At 47.0% G+C, this 19,594-nt stretch overlaps 2 protein-coding genes across 3 annotated transcripts in view; one reads left to right on the forward strand and one right to left on the reverse strand.

The window, feature by feature from the left end:
• LOC111156646 (guanosine monophosphate reductase) overlaps window positions 1–4,915 on the forward strand; it is a 42,682-nt gene extending 37,767 nt beyond the window's left edge. For both annotated transcript variants that reach the window (XM_022517656.1, XM_022517657.1), the window contains 2 exons: window positions 737–896; window positions 4,407–4,915. In XM_022517656.1, the coding sequence (XP_022373364.1) occupies window positions 737–896; window positions 4,407–4,587 (341 nt within the window). In that variant the 3' untranslated portion in view covers window positions 4,588–4,915. The remainder of the gene's footprint in view (window positions 1–736; window positions 897–4,406) is intronic.
• An 8,383-nt stretch (window positions 4,916–13,298) lies between these two features.
• The window catches only part of LOC111156718 (ataxin 1), a 393,814-nt gene continuing 387,518 nt past the window's right edge, over window positions 13,299–19,594 (reverse strand). Inside the window, exon 8 of the mRNA XM_022517762.1 lies at window positions 13,299–15,588. Coding sequence (XP_022373470.1) covers window positions 15,058–15,588 — 531 coding nt within the window. The 3' untranslated portion in view covers window positions 13,299–15,057. The remainder of the gene's footprint in view (window positions 15,589–19,594) is intronic.

Here is a 19,594-nt window from a genome sequence, read left to right on the forward strand (position 1 = left end):
CTCTTCTTAACACTCAGTCTCCCATGTAGGAGTTCAGTCTGTTGTGAGGTCTTCCATGACCTACAGAAGCAGAGTGTGAGGGTGCCGATCGGCTCAGGTAGACCAGATGCCTGATGAGGGCACTGGTGGGGTGACTATTGGGGATGAAATCAGGAAACATGCTATAGAAAATGCTGCCTAATTCTTTTTTTTTTTTTTTAGATTTTATTTATTTGACAGAGAGACAGCGAGAGCAGGAACACAAGCAGGGGGAGTGGGAGAGGGAGAAGCAGGCTTCTCTCTGAGCAGGGAGCCTGACGCGGGGCTCCATCCCAGGACCCTGGGATCATGACCTGAGCCGAAGGCAGATGCTTAATGACTGAGCCTCCCAGGTGCCCCAGTGCTGCCCAGTTCTTACTGCCGCTCTGATGATGAGACTCAGACAAGCTGTGTATGGAAGGTGGTCATGGTCTGTCATTGGTTACCATTAAGGACCATTAAAGACCATTAAGGACCGTCCACCGCCTTAGCCTTCAACTGTGTCTCTTCCTCTGAGTGTCCATCTCCCCCCACACAGGCCTTCTTCACTTTTTCCAGAAAGGGAGAGGTCGAGCTTTTCTCCTGGTGATGGCTGGGAGCAAGGAGCGGGTGGGGGGGGGGGCGGGGGATTGGGAGTCGCAGGTCGATCCTCCTGGGGCTGATTTCCTCTGAGCTCTTTGCCCTGCGGCTGCTTTTTGTCCCTACTGTTGGAGTTTAGGCGCTGGTGCGGATTTTGTCATGCTGGGAGGGATGTTTTCCGGCCACACGGAGTGTGCTGGAGAGGTGATCGAGAAGAACGGGCAGAAGCTGAAGCTGTTCTACGGGATGAGCTCCGACACGGCCATGAAGAAGCACGCGGGAGGCGTCGCTGAATACAGGTGAGCCGCGGACATCGGCACCGCTGACGCCAGCGAGCTGCGGAAGGAGTCGCAACACATGGTCTGCTTTTAAAAATAGTCCCGGCTTTTGTGCAACTAGCATTTGCTGCGTTTGGGGCCCTCAGAAGGCACCAGGGTTTGGGGACGGGATAAAAATGTGACGAAAGGGGTATGTGTGAGCAGGTGGGACTCCTGCTCGGCCAGTCCAGGAGGTGACGCTCCAGACTTTCCAAGGGGTCAGGCAAGGGTCTTTTTGCCTCGTCCTTCTGGTAGAGCCTTCTGAAAGCCCTGAGTGAGCCCCGTCACCGCCCATCTCTAGTCTGGAACGAAGTCAGGCTGTAAGCATCGGGTTGAAGCCTGGGTTTCCCATCGTGTCTGAAACAGGCGTGTGCACACGGCCGCGTGGAGGTCAGGCCTTTCTGGAAGGTGCCGTGTTCCCCTATGGCAGGACTCTCACCGGCCTCCAGGCTCTGACGGTTGACACAGACAGCATTTTTAGCCATTTAATTGTGTTAGCGCAGAAGGGATGATGGCATCTGCTTTTTTTTTTTTTTTTTTTTTTTTAAACAAATCTGCGATCCCCAAATATAACCCGGCCTTTTCTGTTTCCCTTCCATCTTAATTGTCTGCATGTGTGTTTGAAGAACCTCGGGACAGCACATATCCACTCCGTGGCCCTGTTCCCTAGAGACTGCCATTGTCTCTCCTCAGCATTAGCTTGATGACAGGTTGCACGAGGCGGACTTTCTCACAAGGGAGTCCGCTGGGAGGGAGGGATTGCCTTTCTCTGGGAAGCCTCAGGCCCCGGGGCGGGAGCTCCAGCCCTCCCTGGTGGACACCCTGCATTCCCTACATTCATCCCACACCCACAAGCTTATCTCGAGGACACGGGAGGCAGGGGTGTTGTCCGAGGTTCAAGTCCTGCTGGAGGTGAATCTCAGCACCCCACTGAGATTCACAGGGGCGGGCGGGAGGCGTTGGGTGCTCTCCCAGAGTTCTGTGCTTCAGTGTGGGGGGACCGGTGGACTGATGTCCGATCGCATTCTCCTCTTATGGGGGGACCTGCGTCAAGATGCCACAGTGTGGGGAAGGCAGGGTGGGAAAGGGGAACAGGGAGCTATGTCTTAACCGCATCCTGGAAACTTCACAAAGTGAGAACAAGAGGATTCTCCTTCCGGTGCAGCCTCAGAAGGCTCTTTCTCCCACGTGGTGCCCCATGGAGGAGCTGGCGTGGGTAATGAGGGTGGGCAGGGGGTCAGTCCCTGCCTCTGTGCCCCCCTGGACCTCTGGTCCAGAAGCTTCACCCTTTACCAGCAACCACTGTCCCTACCCCGGGGCCCGTGTCTGCTTTGCGCTGCCACGTTAGGTGGAGCCCTCGTGGTTGGGTGACTGCTAAGATGCTTTGCCTGGAGGACACTCGGTACACCTTTAGCTACGTCTGTTCTGGTTCTGAGGAAACTAGACCGAAGAGGGCAGACCAGGCTATGCCGCACTCGGCAGCCGAGGCACCGAAAGAAAAAACATCCCCTTCTGTCATTTCAGCAGGGTTTAGACAAGACAGAAAATAGAAGATTCTGGAAGTGGTTTCAGATCTTAGGAGAGGCAGGTGCTAACGGAATTTGAAGCTCAGTCTGGAGGCAGCCTGAGCCCTGCAGGCTGCCTCTGTTTTTCTCTGTGTCTCCGTCCCTCTGTGACTCTGCCTCCCTCGCTCCCTCCCCTTTCCCTGGTAGTTTGCTGCCCCCTCCCCACAGTTTCCTCACAAGAATCGTTCTCCTTTGATGGTGGTATTTAATGAAGGTAAAGCTCTTTATGCTTTGCTGGTTCTTTCCCAGCCATTAACCGTTTATGCCTCACACTGTCCCTGGGAGACAGATCAAGGTACCTTCGTTTACCAGATGAGAGGATGTGAACCTCAGCAATAAATGCCTTGCAAAAGGGGCCATCACCCATCAGCAAAGAGGCAACGATGAGAATCTAGATGACTTCCAGTAAGCCCCAGGCAGGCCATGAGATCTTTTTCAGAAGTGAAATGGCGGTCATCGCGGGCACAAGTGTGTAGGTGTTGGTCTGTGGTCACGAGTGCAGGGACGTGAGCCGTCTTGGGTGTGGTCAGGGACGGGTATCTGGAACTCGATGCTCCGAGCCAGCCCCGAGGCCAACCCTGGCTGCAGGCAGTGGTTTAGGGAGGGAGATCTCGTCCCACTTCAGGACCGTCTTGCCTGTGTGGATTCCAAAGCACAAGAGTCAATACCATTTTGAAATTCTAGGCGAGGAGCTTCTGATTGAGAGATGCTATCTTTTTTCTAGTTGAAGAGACCAGCTAAAGAAAGTTCCAGAATTTGGTTAACCGTTAGAATTTCTAGATTGCCTGGGCCTCAGATGAGGGCTAGAGTTTTGCATAGATTGGACATTTCCTTCTGGTAACACCCCTCCGAAGGCAAGTCTGGACTGCGTGTCCCTGCCACCTGGGGGGGGGGCTTGAGTTGTGCATTTTACAGCTCTTGCTCGACTTAAGCATGGGGCTGCGTCCCGATAAGCCCATCTTAAGGTAAAAATAGGATAAACTGAAATGAGCTTGAGATACCGGACCCACTAAACATCCTCGCTAGCCTGGGCTACCTTAACTGTGCTCAGAACACTGACGGTAGCCTGCCGTGGGCAGAATCATCCAGCACGGGGCCTGTCTGATAATCAGGGGTTGAAGGTCTCTACTGAAAAACAGACCAGTGGTACAGGTGCAGAGTCCTTGTCCCCCACTCCCAGTCCTCGGGCTGATGTCACTGCAGCCACCGGGGACCCCCATCACCAGTTAGGATTGTTTGCACATCACTAGCCTGGGAAAGGATCCAAGTTCAAAATCCGAAGTTTGCTTTCTACCGAGTGCGTATCGCTCGCTCACTGTGGTGAAGTCAGACCTTTGTGAGCGGGAGGCGGGCTGTATTGCTACCTTCCTCCTCCTGATGGTCGTCCTTGAGGACACTCGGGGTCTGCTTGGAGAGCTGGCGTGTGGGAGGGCGAAGCCTCGGGCTTCTGTTGTTGATCAGGGAGGGTGACAAGAAGAGACGGTAGCAGGGGTCGCTCGAGGTGATCGGCCCGGGCTCTTCTTCCCCTGCGGCATCTGGGGCTCTGGGTCAGGGGGACGCTGGTCTCTGGATGAAGCTAGAGGAGAAGGGCGGCGTTGGTTTCTCTTAGGGGCAGAGTGGAGGCCCGTAAGTGACGGGGTGCCCCAGAGTGAGGAGGGCACTGTGCGGGGGAAGGTGTGGGTCCCTTCTTCCAAAGCCGCTGGTGCCCCGGGCAGCCGGCCGCGAGGCTGTGTGTTTTGGGAGGGGCCTCGCCTTCATCTGAGCTGCTGCTGCGACCACATATCCCTAGCAGTGTGGGCATTTAGCTCCCTGAGTGCGCCGGGGGGCTGTTGGCTGCTGAAAGGGCTGAAGTTGGGAATGATTCCAGCTGGGTTCCTAAAGGGGGAAAAAAGCCAGACTAAAAGACAAGCTTCTTTTTTTCTCGCAGGGCCTCTGAGGGCAAGACTGTGGAAGTGCCTTACAAGGGGGATGTAGAAAACACAATTCTGGATATTCTTGGGGGACTGAGGTCTACCTGCACCTATGTGGGGGCCGCGAAACTCAAAGAGCTCAGCAGGAGGGCGACATTCATCCGAGTGACCCAACAGCACAACACTGTGTTCAGCTAACCCTGAGGATGAGGTGACGTCCGGCTCGTGGCAGCGCCCACGCACACCTGCTTACGCACCGTCCTCGTGTTACATCAGAGTTGCTGGCCGCTCCTGAATGGTGGACTACTGCCTCTTGCTCCCCTCCTTGCCCCCTGGAGGCTTTGGGGCTCCCCTGGTGCCTTCGGGGGCACTGGAAGCAGGGCATCGACTGGGTCAGTGGTCAGAGCCCAGCTGCCTGGAACTCATAACCTCATTGTTAAGACTAACTCACCTTTTCCTTTTCTTTTCTTCTCTTTCTTTTTAAAGAAAAATGGTTTCACTTTAATATACTGCAATTATCGTAAGACTTGGTGGAGTGCTGGAGTTTGCATTTGCTGGAAACAAGTTGTCAGGGGAGCTGGGGGTTTCCTACCTTCTTCCCCTGCCTGGCTGTTAGCAGTTAAGGCATGGCGGGAGGAGAGGGTAAGGGAGGATAGGGGTGGTCAGGCCAATCAGAGTCACTGGCCTCCCCTCTTCTGCTTTTGGTTGCCAGCAAAGGACAAAGGCACCTGACTAGACCCATGAACTTGAAGAAGTGGTCCCCTTTTGGATATGAGGTATGGTGACGTGTCTCCACCACCTGCGTTACACGTGCCTTTTGGGATCAGGTATCTGGCACTCTGGGGTCAATGTTGCTTTGGGGATACTGTCCCTCTCCTGGTTTTTCAGTGAGTTTTGTTTTGCTTCCTCTCTTCCCTCCTCAGTCCCAACCGGTCAGGTTGGCCTCTCTCTTAAAGAGAATAGACATTATTTTGAAGTTGACGAGATGTTTTCTTCAAAGGTCATCCACCAAAAAATTGGCAAGTGGAATCCTTCCTGAAAAATAGCCAAAACCTTGACCAGCAGTTTTCTACAAGTCATTGGTTTAAAATAGGAGTTAGAACTAGTCCCTTGTCAAGGCCATTCATACTTTTGAGGAAGGACCACATGGTGTTCGCTGACTGGTGACAATGGTATTTTCTTGGAGAACAGACCCATGGCCTTGGAGGAATCCTGCCGCTGACTATGCTTGTTGCAATAGTGAACATGGATTTATTAATGATGACTGGCCACTGCTTCTGGAGCATTCCTTGAGCAGTAGGACTGGAAAGTATATGCAGGCCAGGATGTTTTACTTTATTTTCTTTTGAACAAGGCTTAATGAAGCAGACACAAGAGTGCGTTTTCCTTGAAAAAGCAAACAACTACCTTGGAGTAGAGAAGGGTCACGCGTGCTGCTGTTTAAGCACAAATTAATGGCCCGAGGTCTGTGGTAAACTGCCACCATATGAAGGGTCCATCCAGCCCATAATGTTCCAGGAGATTCTAGGTCCGTTTGTAGTTTTTTAAGAATACACTTAAAGGTCCAGCAATGTGAACTCTGTTGTCACACTTTTACCCCCTTCAATCCATTGAGGATAGTTCTTGTACTTGTAGAGACCTAAATGGGCCAACCTTCTGAGATGAAGGCTGGAGAATGTTTAACATACAGAGCAAGATGTGGGGTTTGCCTGGGGGCACCCCCCCTTCTCTGTTTGCTAGTCTGAGGTTTGAGCCCCCTGAGGCGCCTGTGGAAGATAGTTTCTGCTCAAGCCCTTCGGTGTGTTAGTTTTAAGAGATTCTCTGTTGCAAAATAAGGGAGAAAAGGAAAGGAAGGGTCTTAAACCCATTCCGAATGCACCCTAGTAAGGGGGACTTTGAGGGCACACCCCTGCCTGAGCTCGGGCTGGCCGCTGTCTCCTCTCGCACAGCCCACTCCTGTGCCACACCCAGAGGGAGTGGTCTGGGAAGGGGACCCCCAGCAGCCCGCTGGAGGCTGTGCTCTTTTCAGAGACCTTGTTCCCGCTCTATCCAGCTCGTGTACAGATTGTGCATGCTTCGATTCCACGAGCTGGAAGCAGGTCCTTATGCTCACCTAGTTTTTAGGGAAGTGAATCACTTTGAAGCAGAGATTTTTGCAAAAAGCACCCCAAAAGCTCCATTATGCTTTGCCTTAGTAAGTTCCTCTCTGCCTCCCATGGTCAGGGGGGCAGGGGAGCCCCGTGCTGGGGGCGCCTTCAGACCTGGTATAGGCAGGATACCTGAGTGTCTGCCGCAACCTGCAAGCCTTCCTGTGCAGGAGTCGGTGTGGGGGTGGGGGCGGGGGCGGGGGGTGGGGTCTGTGGATGAGATGCCCTTCACCTTAGCAGCTCCTGCCTGGTGCACCTTTCTTCAGCACTGACATTCACAGTGCTCAGGACCTCAACTCTGAGTCCCAAGAGGAGAGTCGGGGCGAGATGCCCCCGGACATCTCACCAGGAAGGCAGCAAAAGGAAAGGCATCACCCCCGCCTCCCTGGGCTCAGAGAAACCTCTGAATTTGACCCTGAGAATTCCCTTCCACCTCTGCAGCATCTTAAGCCTAGAAGGATCCTATGGCCACATGCAGAGGGGGCAGAGGGGTTCCCGTGCCTGGGTCCTGGGGGGATTACTTTGTGGGGCAACGGCTGAGTGGGCACCGTGAACGCCCCCAATGCTGTACCCTTGAGACAAATGGGCTCCCCCATGTGCATCCAGGGAGACCCCTGGCATGTGGAATTTCTGTCAGGCAGGAGCCGTAGGAACTTTCCAGGATTAGACCCGGAACCGGCGTATAGCAACATTGTTCCAGAATGTTATGGATGAGGCTACAGGAGTCCCATGAAGCTGTCAAATGCTGTTCAGAAACAAATCTCTCTTGTCAACAGCATGGTTCAGCTAGAAATAAAACGCGAACTGAGTAAGTCGAAACATGGGCTGTCGAAATGTGCCTTTTATCTTTTTATCGCGGACCTCATCTCAGGCATAACCACCACATCTTGCCTCCCCCAGCCTCCCCCTCCAAAAAAGCAGTAGGAAAACCGGTGCCTTGTGTCCCTCCCCAGCACACACCGACCCGGTGCTCACAGTGGGGGCGAAGTGCGGGATTACCATTTTTTCCTCAGTTGCCTCTTCTCTTCAAGGACCTGACACGGAAGGACACACGTTTGCAATTGGCACTGTTATTTTATTAGTACGAGTATACTGAAACAATAAACTTGTACTGGTATACAGACAATTTATTTAAAACAATTTTGTTCAAATTTTGAATCAAACATTGTTTTATTATAATAATGAAATAATTTCTACCTAGAAAACCTGCAAGCACCATCAAAGAAAGGGACCATAAAATTCAATAAACAGACTCGAGTGTATCCTACAAATAGACACACCACGATTAGAAAATAGAATATGAATTCTTCCATTTTTTTTAATATTTGTTTTAAAAAAGCTAGTGCAAGTACAATATTTTACACTGGAATTACAGAGAGTATGCACGCATATGGAAAAAAGTTCTCCTGTCACAATAAAAGCTCTTAACTATGTATGCACTTAAAATTTTCTTTTCAATAAGGTGCAAAACATTCCTTCCCTAGTTCTCCTCTGTACTGGCCATATCAGTCTGATAGTGCCCTCAAAGTTCTGGCGTCTCTTTTCCCTGGCCGGTGGGAGGCATACAATTGGAAGTTCGGCAGGTAATGATCTGATTGTAAAACAGACGAAGGTATGAATCTCGGAGATGGCCCTGGGGCCAGAAGTTAGGACTGTCTTACCCAAAGGCCCCCACAAATACTGGGCAGGGCTCTCCTGAAACCTCCATTCACTTGACACTAAATGGGTTTACAGGTGAAGACCCAGGAGGAAGAAACCACCCTAATAGGCCAAAAGGGCAATATTCACAGAACTGAACATACAGGTGTCAAGTTCAAGGTTCACTGGCTGAACAATTTATCCCACTCCTGGACCCAAGAATGCCTTAAAGATTCAGTGGTTCGGGTAAGAACCAGAGGAAACCTACGCCCCGACTTCTTGGTAACTGCCCTGTAAAGACCCAGCTCTAAGCCAGTGTCTGGCATCTCAGACTTGACATTCTGGAGGACAGGATGTTATCCCGGCAAGGATTACTGTAAACAGCACTTCCAATGCAGGCCTTCAGACTGGCCATGGAAAAGGAGACAGGCTCGTTGGCTATCCAGACAGCAAACGAACACACAAACTAAAGGGGAAGAAAACTTGGGCAAAGTCTCCAATTATCTGCAGTGGAAGACTTAAGTCCTTTCAGATAAGAAAAGTTACGGAAATTCTTAGAGACCCTTACGTATACATACTACCTATCGGCCAAATGCACTTAATTTTAATACAGCTGAACCATTTGTATGCAAGTCATGAAGGACATGAAAAGCTGAAGCCACTGTCCACTCCCGTCATCGTACAGGTGAATGTCAGCTACCAGATGCCTTGCATTTTAAAAAGTAAACGAGGGGCTGAGGTTCTGAATTTAAGAACTGTACGTGGGTGTGTTTAACGCTCCTTGCGTGGCTGTCCAGTTTCCACTGGCTGCCTTGATTTGGGGACAAAATGGGACTCTTCTGAGAAGTTGCTCTACATTGATTTTGGCCTCAAGATTAAAGGAAAAAAAACCCCCAAACTAAAGTAAAATGAGGCATTGAAATTGAAGTTCATGTTCAAGTCCCCCATTTAAATGAGGTGTCGGCGGGGAAGAAGGCTGAGCGTTTTTTTGTTTGTTTGTTTGTTGTCCTCATAATGAGTTCTGTTTTTCTGGTAGCTAGGATCTCTTGTTACAAACACTTCTTGTTCAGGATTATATTCTTTGGGTTTATTGGAACAAGAAGTGTGGAGGATGTCAAAAGTGATCTCTGGAGAAAAAAGGAGTTGCAAGGACTTGAGAGTTTAAACCAAGAAAGGAGCTCAGAGAAGTACTTTCAGCACAGGAATGAACAGTATTCTCAAATTGCAGAATACAGAGTTGCCCTCCCTCGGAAGAGGGCTCTATGTAACAAAAACATAAAGGAAGTGTGGGTGTAGTTTAAGAGCCTTTTCTGTAGTAATTCTTCCAGGCCATAATCTCACAAATCTGATTATTTTAGACATAACAGTTTTCTATATACCCAAAAAAAAAAAAAAAACAAAAAACAAAACAAACAAACAAAAAAAAAACCCCAAACATGTAACTTTCAACCTTTATGCTTTTTTTTTTTTTTTTTTTACAAACAGGGTATGAAACTCATTGTTTCAACAGATCCATGTCTTTAGAACACTGAATGAATCATTTCGACATTCATTTTTCTTTTGTGCAATTTTCAAGAACATTACCTGTACTCCTCAAAATGAGTGCTTCAAAATTTTTCTTCTTCAGCTTCTCAAATTAGGTGTACATTAAAAAAAAAGAGAGAGAGAGAAAGAGAGTTCCCACAAGGTATAGTGCTACAAGAAAAGATCCTATCCCGTAAGGTAACATATTTGAAGCGAGGTCATCTATGTAAAAGAAATCTCAGCTCCGGAGTGGAGGTGTGCAAATTCTTTGGAATTTCCCTATCAACAGAAACACAACACTGTCCGTGGAAAAAAAGAGGAAACCAACCCAACACAATAGCATACGCACGTATGTGCTTTATAAAAAAGTATATTTTCTGTATATTTATTACTTGATGTGTTCCTAAATTCTCTATTTCAGAAATTCTGGGTTAAAAACACAAAGGTGGAAGCAAAGGCTTCCAGTCCACTTTAAAAAAGAAAGCGTAACTTCCTTTCCTTTTAGATCCCCACCAAAGGCGCTGGATTGGGCGCTGGATTGAGACGGCCGGCCCGTCTTTCACCTGGAATCATCGTGGGTGACTAGGAAACAGAAGTGCAAAGCCTTCTGGGAGAGAACAGACCAGTTTGTCGAGCTGCTTGTGGGTTCCGGAGACGGTAGCCATGACAACCAGCACAGCTCACAAAGCCTGGCCTCCCGTCCCAAGAGCTCTGCTGCTTCTCCCACATCTGAAATAGCATGGCATTAGTGTCTTCAAAAGCATTTTGAGATTTTTTTTTTTTCTCTACGAAAGAAATAGGTTTCCTTAGCAGTCACGGATGTTAAAGGGTACTGTCAATTGTTTCTTTAAAAAACAAACAAACAAAAAGAATTCCAAAGCGACAACAACAAAAATAAATTTTGGCAACACATTTCAGTAAAGATCAAAACTATGTGCAAAGAGTGAATTTTATGATTACTAGGAGCTACTGTTCCTCATGAACACGCAGCATGATATTGCAATGTATGCCATATCGAAGGGGTAATCCACACGATGCAGGAAATCTACACATTCCTCGGAGTTATGCAACCGTACTCCAGAGCAGGCGAAATGCTGCTTCTGGACACACCAGTGTGCCACACACACGCCAGCCCCGTCCCTGAGTAAGAGGTGAGAAAGGTTTCGCAGAGCTCCTTGTAGGGGAGAAGAGGGATGCTGCCACTTCCTGGTGGGGGGAGAAAAGCGCAACACACTCACCTAACCGAAAACACAGGGGGCACCATTCAGAGTCAGCGATGGGATCAACAGCCACGGGAGAAAAAAAAAAAAAAATCAAATCCTCCCACACCAGACCGGGTTGAGTGGGGGTGGGGGGGTGGGGGAGAAACAAAAAACTAACCGACATAGAAAATTATCCCCAAGTCTGAACGAAAATACAATTTGGATTTCCACTTTACAAGGTTTGAGGTAAGTGGCATCCTTCTCCGTATCCCCCAACCCCTCCCCAATGTGGCCCAAACAAACTTGAAATGATTCTTAAGTGAGACATCCTAAGGAACAGTCATTTTACATATTTAGAAATCCCTATAAAGAGAGGTTCCTGTTTGTTGGTTTTTTTTTTTTTTTTTTCTTTTCGCCCTGACTGATTTCTTGGTGATTGTGTTTCGTTGTAAACGCAAAAGGCCTGCTGTTAGTACTTTAGAAATGGAAAACAGGAGAGAAAGAAAGAACTAAAGATGGCTAACTATTGCAAAGTGGACATCGTACAGAGGCACATGGCTGATCCTCGTTAAGCTTTTCGGCAGCGGAGAGTTTCTACGCCTGTCATTGTTAGGTTTGCTACACAGGATTGGGGACCAAGGCCACCCCGGGCTCACCAATGTCTGCCAACGAGACGAGGTTCCCTGTCCTCTGGATGTTCTTCCTATTGAAGAGAAAGCTGCTGCAGAGGACCGGTGACCATTGTTTGCAGGTGGCCCCTCCATGGCCACTGGCCACATGTTCACAGCGTGCACACACACATCAGGCCACACTTCCTGCCCATGCCCAGAGGAACGGCTCAAAGCGTCAAGGACACAGACGGGGGAAGGAGGAACCTGCCCGCTCTGGAAAACACCGTGGAGATGGAATGGGTCGATCCTGGTTCTAGTTGCTCCTGGGCACACCTGAGAAACGAATCTGCCTCTGCCCTCTCCATACTGCACACTATTCCTCGTGGCCACGGGGAGATTGCAGCTCGTCCCCTAGCTCTCCTCCACTGGCTCTTTCTGCAACGTGGTGACAGACACACGGGGCTCCCAAAAGCTCCCAGCCCCAGCCCCAGCCCCAGCCCCAGCACTCCACATCCTCAGCGGGAGCTCGCTGTGGGAAGCTCTCCCCTTCCTGTTTCCTCCCCTCCAGCCCCTCTCTGGCCAGAACAGGGATGATGGGCCCAATGGGGGATGAGCGTTCCCTAGAGCACACTGGTCGGGCCTATTGGCACAGGAAGTATTGCACAGCTACAAAAGCAAGAGAATGAAATGGGACAATGTTTAGAGAGAACCCATGACTGTGTAATTCCTATACCTGAAATAGAAGCACAAAAATTAATGATGTTCCTATTGCTGCAAACCATGTATGTTTTCCCATTTTAGTGTCGGTGTTGAGGATCCAGTTAGTTCAGTACTGGAAGTTAAACTGAAAGGTGGTGTGTGTGTGTGTGTGTGTGTGTGTGTGTGTGTGTGTGTTTCTGCATCCACGTGAGTTTCTGTAAATAGTGGTACTGATGAGGACAGAGTCTCTATATGGCAGCCCCGTATTCCTCTTACCATCAAAGGTTACAGAAGGAAAAGAAAAACAAAACCTAATCATTGCAAGTGCCCTGAGCAGAATATATGGAAGATTAAGCAAGTTCTCTGAGCAGAAACGTTAAAAAAAAAAAAAATACAGCACTAAATAAGCAGTATGACCCCAAGAATGGGCTCACCCAGCTCTCTGTCAGCATGCTGAGAGGGTAATGAAATCCACAGAAAGTCAAGGACCAGTTCTAGCTGTTCTAAACCTATTCAAATGTTTTTGGTACACCCCAGAAAACGGTTTATAAATATCATTAGTTCTGGTGAGAGCTCAATATAATGGAATACTTGACAGCCAAAATGTGGGTCGACATTAGAATTTTTTTTCCAAATTTGTGAAATGCAAGAAGTACTCCTTTCAGTGGTAAAAGAAAAATCCAATTAAGTATTTGTTCAGAGAGACTGCAGCCATTCCAAGTAAGAATATTTAAAAATTTCTCCCTACTTATAAAAACTATTTTTTTAAAAAGCACTTTAAGACACATACTCAAAACCCACAAACAATATTTCAGGTCTCTGGGAATGAAAGTTTTAAACTGTGAAATATACCCTTTCTGGGTTTGTACCAAACATTAAAATCTTGATTTGATTTCTGATGGAAAAAAAAAAAAAAGTCATTCTGAAAATAACATTAATTTCAACAATAATAAAGTAATTGTTTTTTTTTTAAACTTGATCACATATATAAATGTCTTTATGGAAAACTTTCTTAATGAGTCTGAAGAAAATTCTCAGAGTTGTCCTGCTATGACTTTTTTTGTGTGTGTGTGTGTGTGTGTGTGTGTGACAGATGTGGTAGAAAGACCAAAATGAATTTTGAAAGGAACATAACCTTATAAAACGGCCTAGAGTTTAGGCAGGTTAGAAAGTAATTTTGCTACATTTATTTATGCTCGTTCAGTCCCCCAAACCTTTCCCACAATGTTATTGGATAAAAACTGCAGGAATATCACACAAATTATAAACTCAAGATGTGCAAATTGCAAGGCTCTTTAAAAGTTCATCTTAAAAAGAAAAACACTGGACAAAAATGAGTATTCTTTTTTCCATCCCTTTTCTCTCAGTTTCTCTGCCAGCTCTGCATAGGCCTTTAATTCTTTCTCAAACATCAAAGTGAAAAGTGCCTTCTGTCAGGCGGTACTCGGTGGCCATTGTCACGTACTAGTTCATAATTCACATTCATCCCTTTAAACCACATTGAAACTTCCAATATCTTGCTCGTGAGAAACTCTGCAGAGCTGAAATGTAGTTACAGTGTTGGAAAAAAAAGAAAGCAACTTAGTTTTTTTGTTTTGTTTTGTTTTTTCTTCCCAAAGAGTTTAAAGGGAGATACAGTACTTGTTGAATGATAGACCAAGATGCTTGGTAATAAAGTGTGAACAGCATTTTAAGTGCTTAGAGATAGTAATATATATGCTCATCTTCAAAATCTAATTCCTCACGTCACACTGGAATCTGAAAAAAGTGGCACCCGAGTTGTCCATAGTCATGAACTATAAACAGTACTAAAGTTAAAAGACGAGATTTGCAAACCCAATGCAAGAGCTCCCACAGCTCTCTGAAGGGCAGTTCACGCCTACCTCTTGGGAGCAAAGTCAAAGTGATAACCTGATTGGTTTTCCTAACACTGCACGGAATCCAGAGTGGGTGTCTGCCCTCTGCCACCCTGGCCGCCGCCCCACCCACCCCCACCCCCACCGTGCGGGGCGCTGGCCAGCACGAGCTGCCCAGCCCACCGGGACACCCCGGAGACATCACTGCGCTAGTAAAGCAGAAACGAAATCCCACGTGTGGCAGTTGCTCTAAAAAAATATCAGTGCAGTCAGGCCCCATAGGGGGAAATATATATCTATAGGATTAAAAGTTGCTTTTATTGTAAAATATGTTGGGGGGTTGGGGGAAGGATCTTCTGCACGGTTAGCTTCCCATCTGCTGTCTGAGTGAGGCCCCTGATCGGGCCCTGCAGAGTTCCTGTGTTGGTTTTGCCGGGAGAACCTCACCAGGACCTTCCCCCTGGACCTCCAGTCCCGTGCTGAGGGCCGGAGAGAGTGGGCCGGAGGGAGGCAGAGGGAAGGGGAACCTCCCTGGCCATGCACCTGTGTCCCCCACGTGCACGCGCCCCCACGGGAGCACACGCACGCACGCGCGTGTGCACCCCGGACAGCTCCCTGCCCCGGAGAACTTCTCTGGGAAAGCGGCGGAAGTCAGCGCCCGGTGGAGGCTTCTGTGCGGCTGGAAAAGGCAGGTGCTCGGAAGCCACATTTTGTTTCTACCGGGACGCCCCAGAGCCTGCGCGGGGAGGGAGGGGGGTGGCCTGCCCTGGCCGTCCCCCTCCACCCCCCCACCTGCCACTGTCACTGCCAGACACTCCCGGAAAAGCAAGTGCACCCATCTCCTGCGCAACACCGGCTGTAACTCTAATGACAAGGTTAGAACAGAAACCTAAAGAGGGTAACATGTAAATACTGTGTTATTTAGCCTACAGTACAGTAATCTGGATACAAATGATAAGGGAGAGCCGAATTTCCTTTCCCCACACTGCCTCTACTTGCCTACATTAGACCGGCCTTCAATGCAAATCTTAACCTCCTGAGGAATTAGAGAAGGCTTAGGAAGAGTCAAAGGTGGCTCGTCTTCTGACTTCTCCAGTTTGCGGGTCTCCGGAGCCGACCACCTCCTCTTCCTCGTTGCCATGGGCTTGCTGGGTTCTGTTTTGGTGAGCAAGGGCGCTGCGGGCAATCCTATTTTCTCCGGAAACTTGAGTTCGCCATTCTCAGACAGCATCTGGGCACTTCCCTGGTTGATGCCGTTCTCCTGCTCGGCGTACCTGTGTCTGCTGCCTGCCAGGATGTCGGTCTTTGAATGCTTCAGCAGGACGCTGGCGGGATCCACGGGTGGGCCCTTTTTAACAGAGCCGTTCTTCAGGTTCTTGAGGGTCAGCGAGATGCAGACATCCCCAACTGAGAGTTTGGAACACGGCAGATCAAAGAGCTGGCTGGTTCTCTCCGGACAACAGGATGACCAGCCCTGTCCAAACACAAAAAAAGGGTACTCTACCAAAACCTCCACGCTGACCTGTGGAAACAGTGAGAGACAGGGAAAAGGATGATGAAGACATTTTCCTCTTGTTTTAGGTCATACACACCCACACGTGCATGAGCCAGATTTGGGCGGGGGCAGGGGGCGAGAAGATTTAGCTCTTTTCCCTCATCCACCAATACAAGCCTCATCCACCAACACACACAAATGAGGCTCTTAATTATCGACCACGTACGGGTGTCAGGCGCCAGTAAAAGCCCCTTTAGTGTTCAAAATATTATTTTATTTTATTTTTTAAGATTTTATTTATTTGTCAGAGAGAGCGAGCACAGGCAGACAGAGTGGCAGGCAGAGGCAGAGGAAGCAGCAGGCTCCCCGCTGAGCAAGGAGCCTCCTTGGGTGGGACTCGATCCCAGGACGCTGGGATCATGACCTGAGCCGAAGGCAGATGCTTAACCAACTGAGCCACCCAGGTGTCCCTCAAAATATTATTTTATGAAGTATCAGCTTTCTAGCTGGCCTCCTTTAGAACAGATGGATGGGCCCCCAAGGATGCGGAGCAGGTACTTAGGGTTCAGCACTGAGCAAGTCTCTGTCAGCGACTGGAGTTCAAGATACAGTCTTGCACTTTATCTGCTCACTGGGTAAACACTATTCTCATGTATAACAGAGCTAATTAGAGTGAAATTGTATCCAGGCTCCCGTAGGCAGCGCTTACCTGTTTATCATTGTATCCCTTGCCCCGAAAAGGGCCCCTGGCACATGGTTGAAGCTTAATATTTATTGGATAATGAGTGTGTACTCAGGAACTGAGGGGAGCAGAACCACTGAAGGCTGGAGCAAAGAGGGAGAGCTTTCCTGGGACCCCGAAGGCTGGGCAGCGTGTGGAGAGGTTTGAGGAGTGGACAGTGTTGGGTAGAGGGTAAAATTTAGGACACAGAGGGCTCATGGACTTGGCCCATCCAAGGTCAAGTACCAGGTACTCGAATCAGCCTGTGCACTGGTTTGAAGACAGATATCTAAATGGGGAAAGCTCAGTATCCTCTCAAGAGTTTGCTGTTTTCTCTACCACCATGTGCCATGTGGGCACTGTGCTAAGGAAATAAACTGAAAAACCAGTCCTAGTCCCAAAGTAGTTCACAATCAAGTGGGCAAATAGGCACGTGAACATAATTGCGGATCAACGTGGTGAGTAGGGTTATAATACTTGAATACCAATATTAAGTTGCTGGAGGGCAGAGGAAAGGCATAGGCCAGTTTGAAGACGAGGTGACTAAGGAAGTCTTCCCGGGTAAGAATACACTGTGCTAAGTTTTGAAACATTGGGGGGCGGAGTATAGGAGTGGATGAAAGGAGAAGACACTCCTGGAAGTAGGGATAGGTGAGCAAAGGCAGGGAGATAGTGTCCAGTGAAAATCCTACTGTTACCATTAAACTAGGCTGAAAGGCACTTGAGGTTCTAACAGTTTAATTTTCATAGAAATTTATTTTCTTTGACTTTATGCTATATAAAAAAAGAAAAAAAAAACAATGAAGTAGGTTCAAAGAGTCAGCTTCCAATAGCTTTTCTCAGGGTGGTACACTAGATAGTCTGGAACACTCTTCTGAGGACAACTAAATACTCTGAACAAAAACCAAGCAAACAAAAACTAAGGGAAAAATGTAAAATATGATTTTTTTTTTAATGGCATTAGACAGAAAATAAGATAATGAAAAACCACCGGGTAAGGCTCAGAAAAGGGTGATGGTTGAGAGATTTAAACCCATTTTCCCCTGAGGGCATCTGCACATTCCAAATTTGAGCAGTTTCAAGACCAAGTAGACCTCTGGTAATCTCCAGGGGATGGGGGAGGGGGACAGTAGGGAATGAAATTCAGGGTCTACCCTTCTGGTGTACCAAGGCAGGCTGCTTTCTGGTGAGCACCACTCTTTTGGGCTGTGACCCCAAAGTGCTGAGTGCTGTACTCTAGGAGTAAGGTGAACCAGAAGTAGACAGGCCCTCTCAAGGTCTGAAGCTCATATTTTGATCATCTTAGCCCCTAAAATTGGGTTAAGGTCATGAATTATTTCCAGTTTTTCAAATAAAAGACACTCAATTAAAAAAGAGGGTATAGGTCCATGAACAGACCAGAGGACATGAATAAAAAACCAATAGAAACAACAGATAATAGAAACAGACCCAAAGTGCAGGGGTGGGGGTCTTCTGAAGTAGAGGCATCAGACACAGACTTTAAAATGACCTATATTTATAATATTAAAGGAGGTTAAAGACAAGCTTGAGGATTTTGGTAGAGAACTAGAATCTGTTTTCAAAAGATCATGGAAATTTTAGAATAAAGAAACATACATTTACTAAAATCAGGAGAACACAATGGATTTTCCAACAGAATAAACGTGGTTCATGACAGAACTGGTGAAGTGGATTCTTTAATTGCTGCTTTGGAAGAAACTATACAGAATAGAGACATAGAGACCAAAAAAAAATAGTTAACACAGAGGAGAGGTGAGAGACATAGAAGACACATTGAGAAGATCTAACAGACACGTAAATTGAATCATACCAAGAGGAGAAGGAGATAATGGGGCAGAATGAACATTTTTGAGGAGATAATAGCTTGGAATTTCCCAAAATTGGTATAAGACAATAATCTGCAGATTCAAGAAGGCCTAACCCCCAAGCAGGAAAAAGAAAAAGAAGTTCTCACCCCAACAGGGCACAGTTTAACTGCTACAAACCAAAGACAGGAAAAGAAAATTCCCGAAGTCTCCAGAATAAAATATACATTACCTCCAAATAGACAACAATTAAATTCATACTTGACTTCTCACTAAAAAGAATGGAACTGTTTTCGGAATCATGTGCCTTCTCACCTGTATCAAAACTCGCACTGAACAATGAGTTCTGGGTTGCAAAAGAGGATTTGTTTTTCCCACTTGTCTAAATCTTTGTCTATGAGCTAAACGAGACCAAAAGCAAGAAGTCTGTCCGTATTCAAGTGGAGATCAGAGAAGCCCAACCACAAGAAGTGTGGGCTGACTGACAGCGACAACTGTGGGTTGAACAAAAGTTCTTTGTAAAGGGGTTATTTTGAGATTGTGATTCCCACTTTGGAGGAGCTAAGGTGATCAGCAGTGGAAGGACTCCCATGTGAAATCCCTTAAATAAAAATTTACTGACTTAAAAAAATGGAACTGTTTTGTCTAGAAGACAATGGGATATCTTTAAAACACTCAAGAAAAAGACTTGCCAATCAAGTCTTTGGTCAAAAGGAGCCTTCAGGAAGGAAGACAAAATACATTTTTCAGAGAAACAGTAATTAAGAGAATTCACCACTAATAGATATGCACTAAAGAAAATACTACTGAGTATTCCTTATATAGAGAAAAAAAATAAATCTAGATGGAAGTTTGTAGATGCAGGAAGGAACAAAGAACAATGAAAATGGTAGATGTAGGTAAATCAAAAAATATTGACTATATATAATAATATTAAAAATGTTTTATTGAATTTTATAGGTAGGCACACATACACAAACACAGAAGTAATTAAAATATCATCACTCCAAACCCTAAAAAGTAGTAAATTTCCATGTGATATGCACTGTGGCTTTCTATTTTACCTACTTTATCTTTTTTGGTAACTATGATTGGTTTAGTTGTACACACACTTCTTGAAAGATATATTTTATTTGTTCCATAAAAGTATTTTTAGAGGGAACAACTAGTGTGAATATTGAAGTTTACTACTCTAGTGTGTGTGTGAACGTGAGCCCATATAAATGTGCATATTTTCAGGTGGAAATTGTTCTGGGCTATTTTAATAACATAAAGAGAGCTAAACATTTTTGAGTGTCTACCACCTGTCAAACATTTAGGTACAAACTCCCCAAAAAGTATTTTGTTTATGCTCACAGCAGACTAGTGAATAAAAACTACTAGTGTTCCAATTTTACAAATAAGGAACTACAGTCTCAGAGAGATTAAGTCACTTGCCTAACATCCTAACTATGAGCTGATGGAATAGTGATTTAATCCCAGTCTT

The sequence above is a fragment of the Enhydra lutris genome, unplaced genomic scaffold (genome assembly GCF_002288905.1).
Source record: "Enhydra lutris kenyoni isolate GAN:26980312 unplaced genomic scaffold, ASM228890v2 scaffoldscaffold48, whole genome shotgun sequence".
Lineage (NCBI taxonomy): Eukaryota > Metazoa > Chordata > Mammalia > Carnivora > Mustelidae > Enhydra > Enhydra lutris.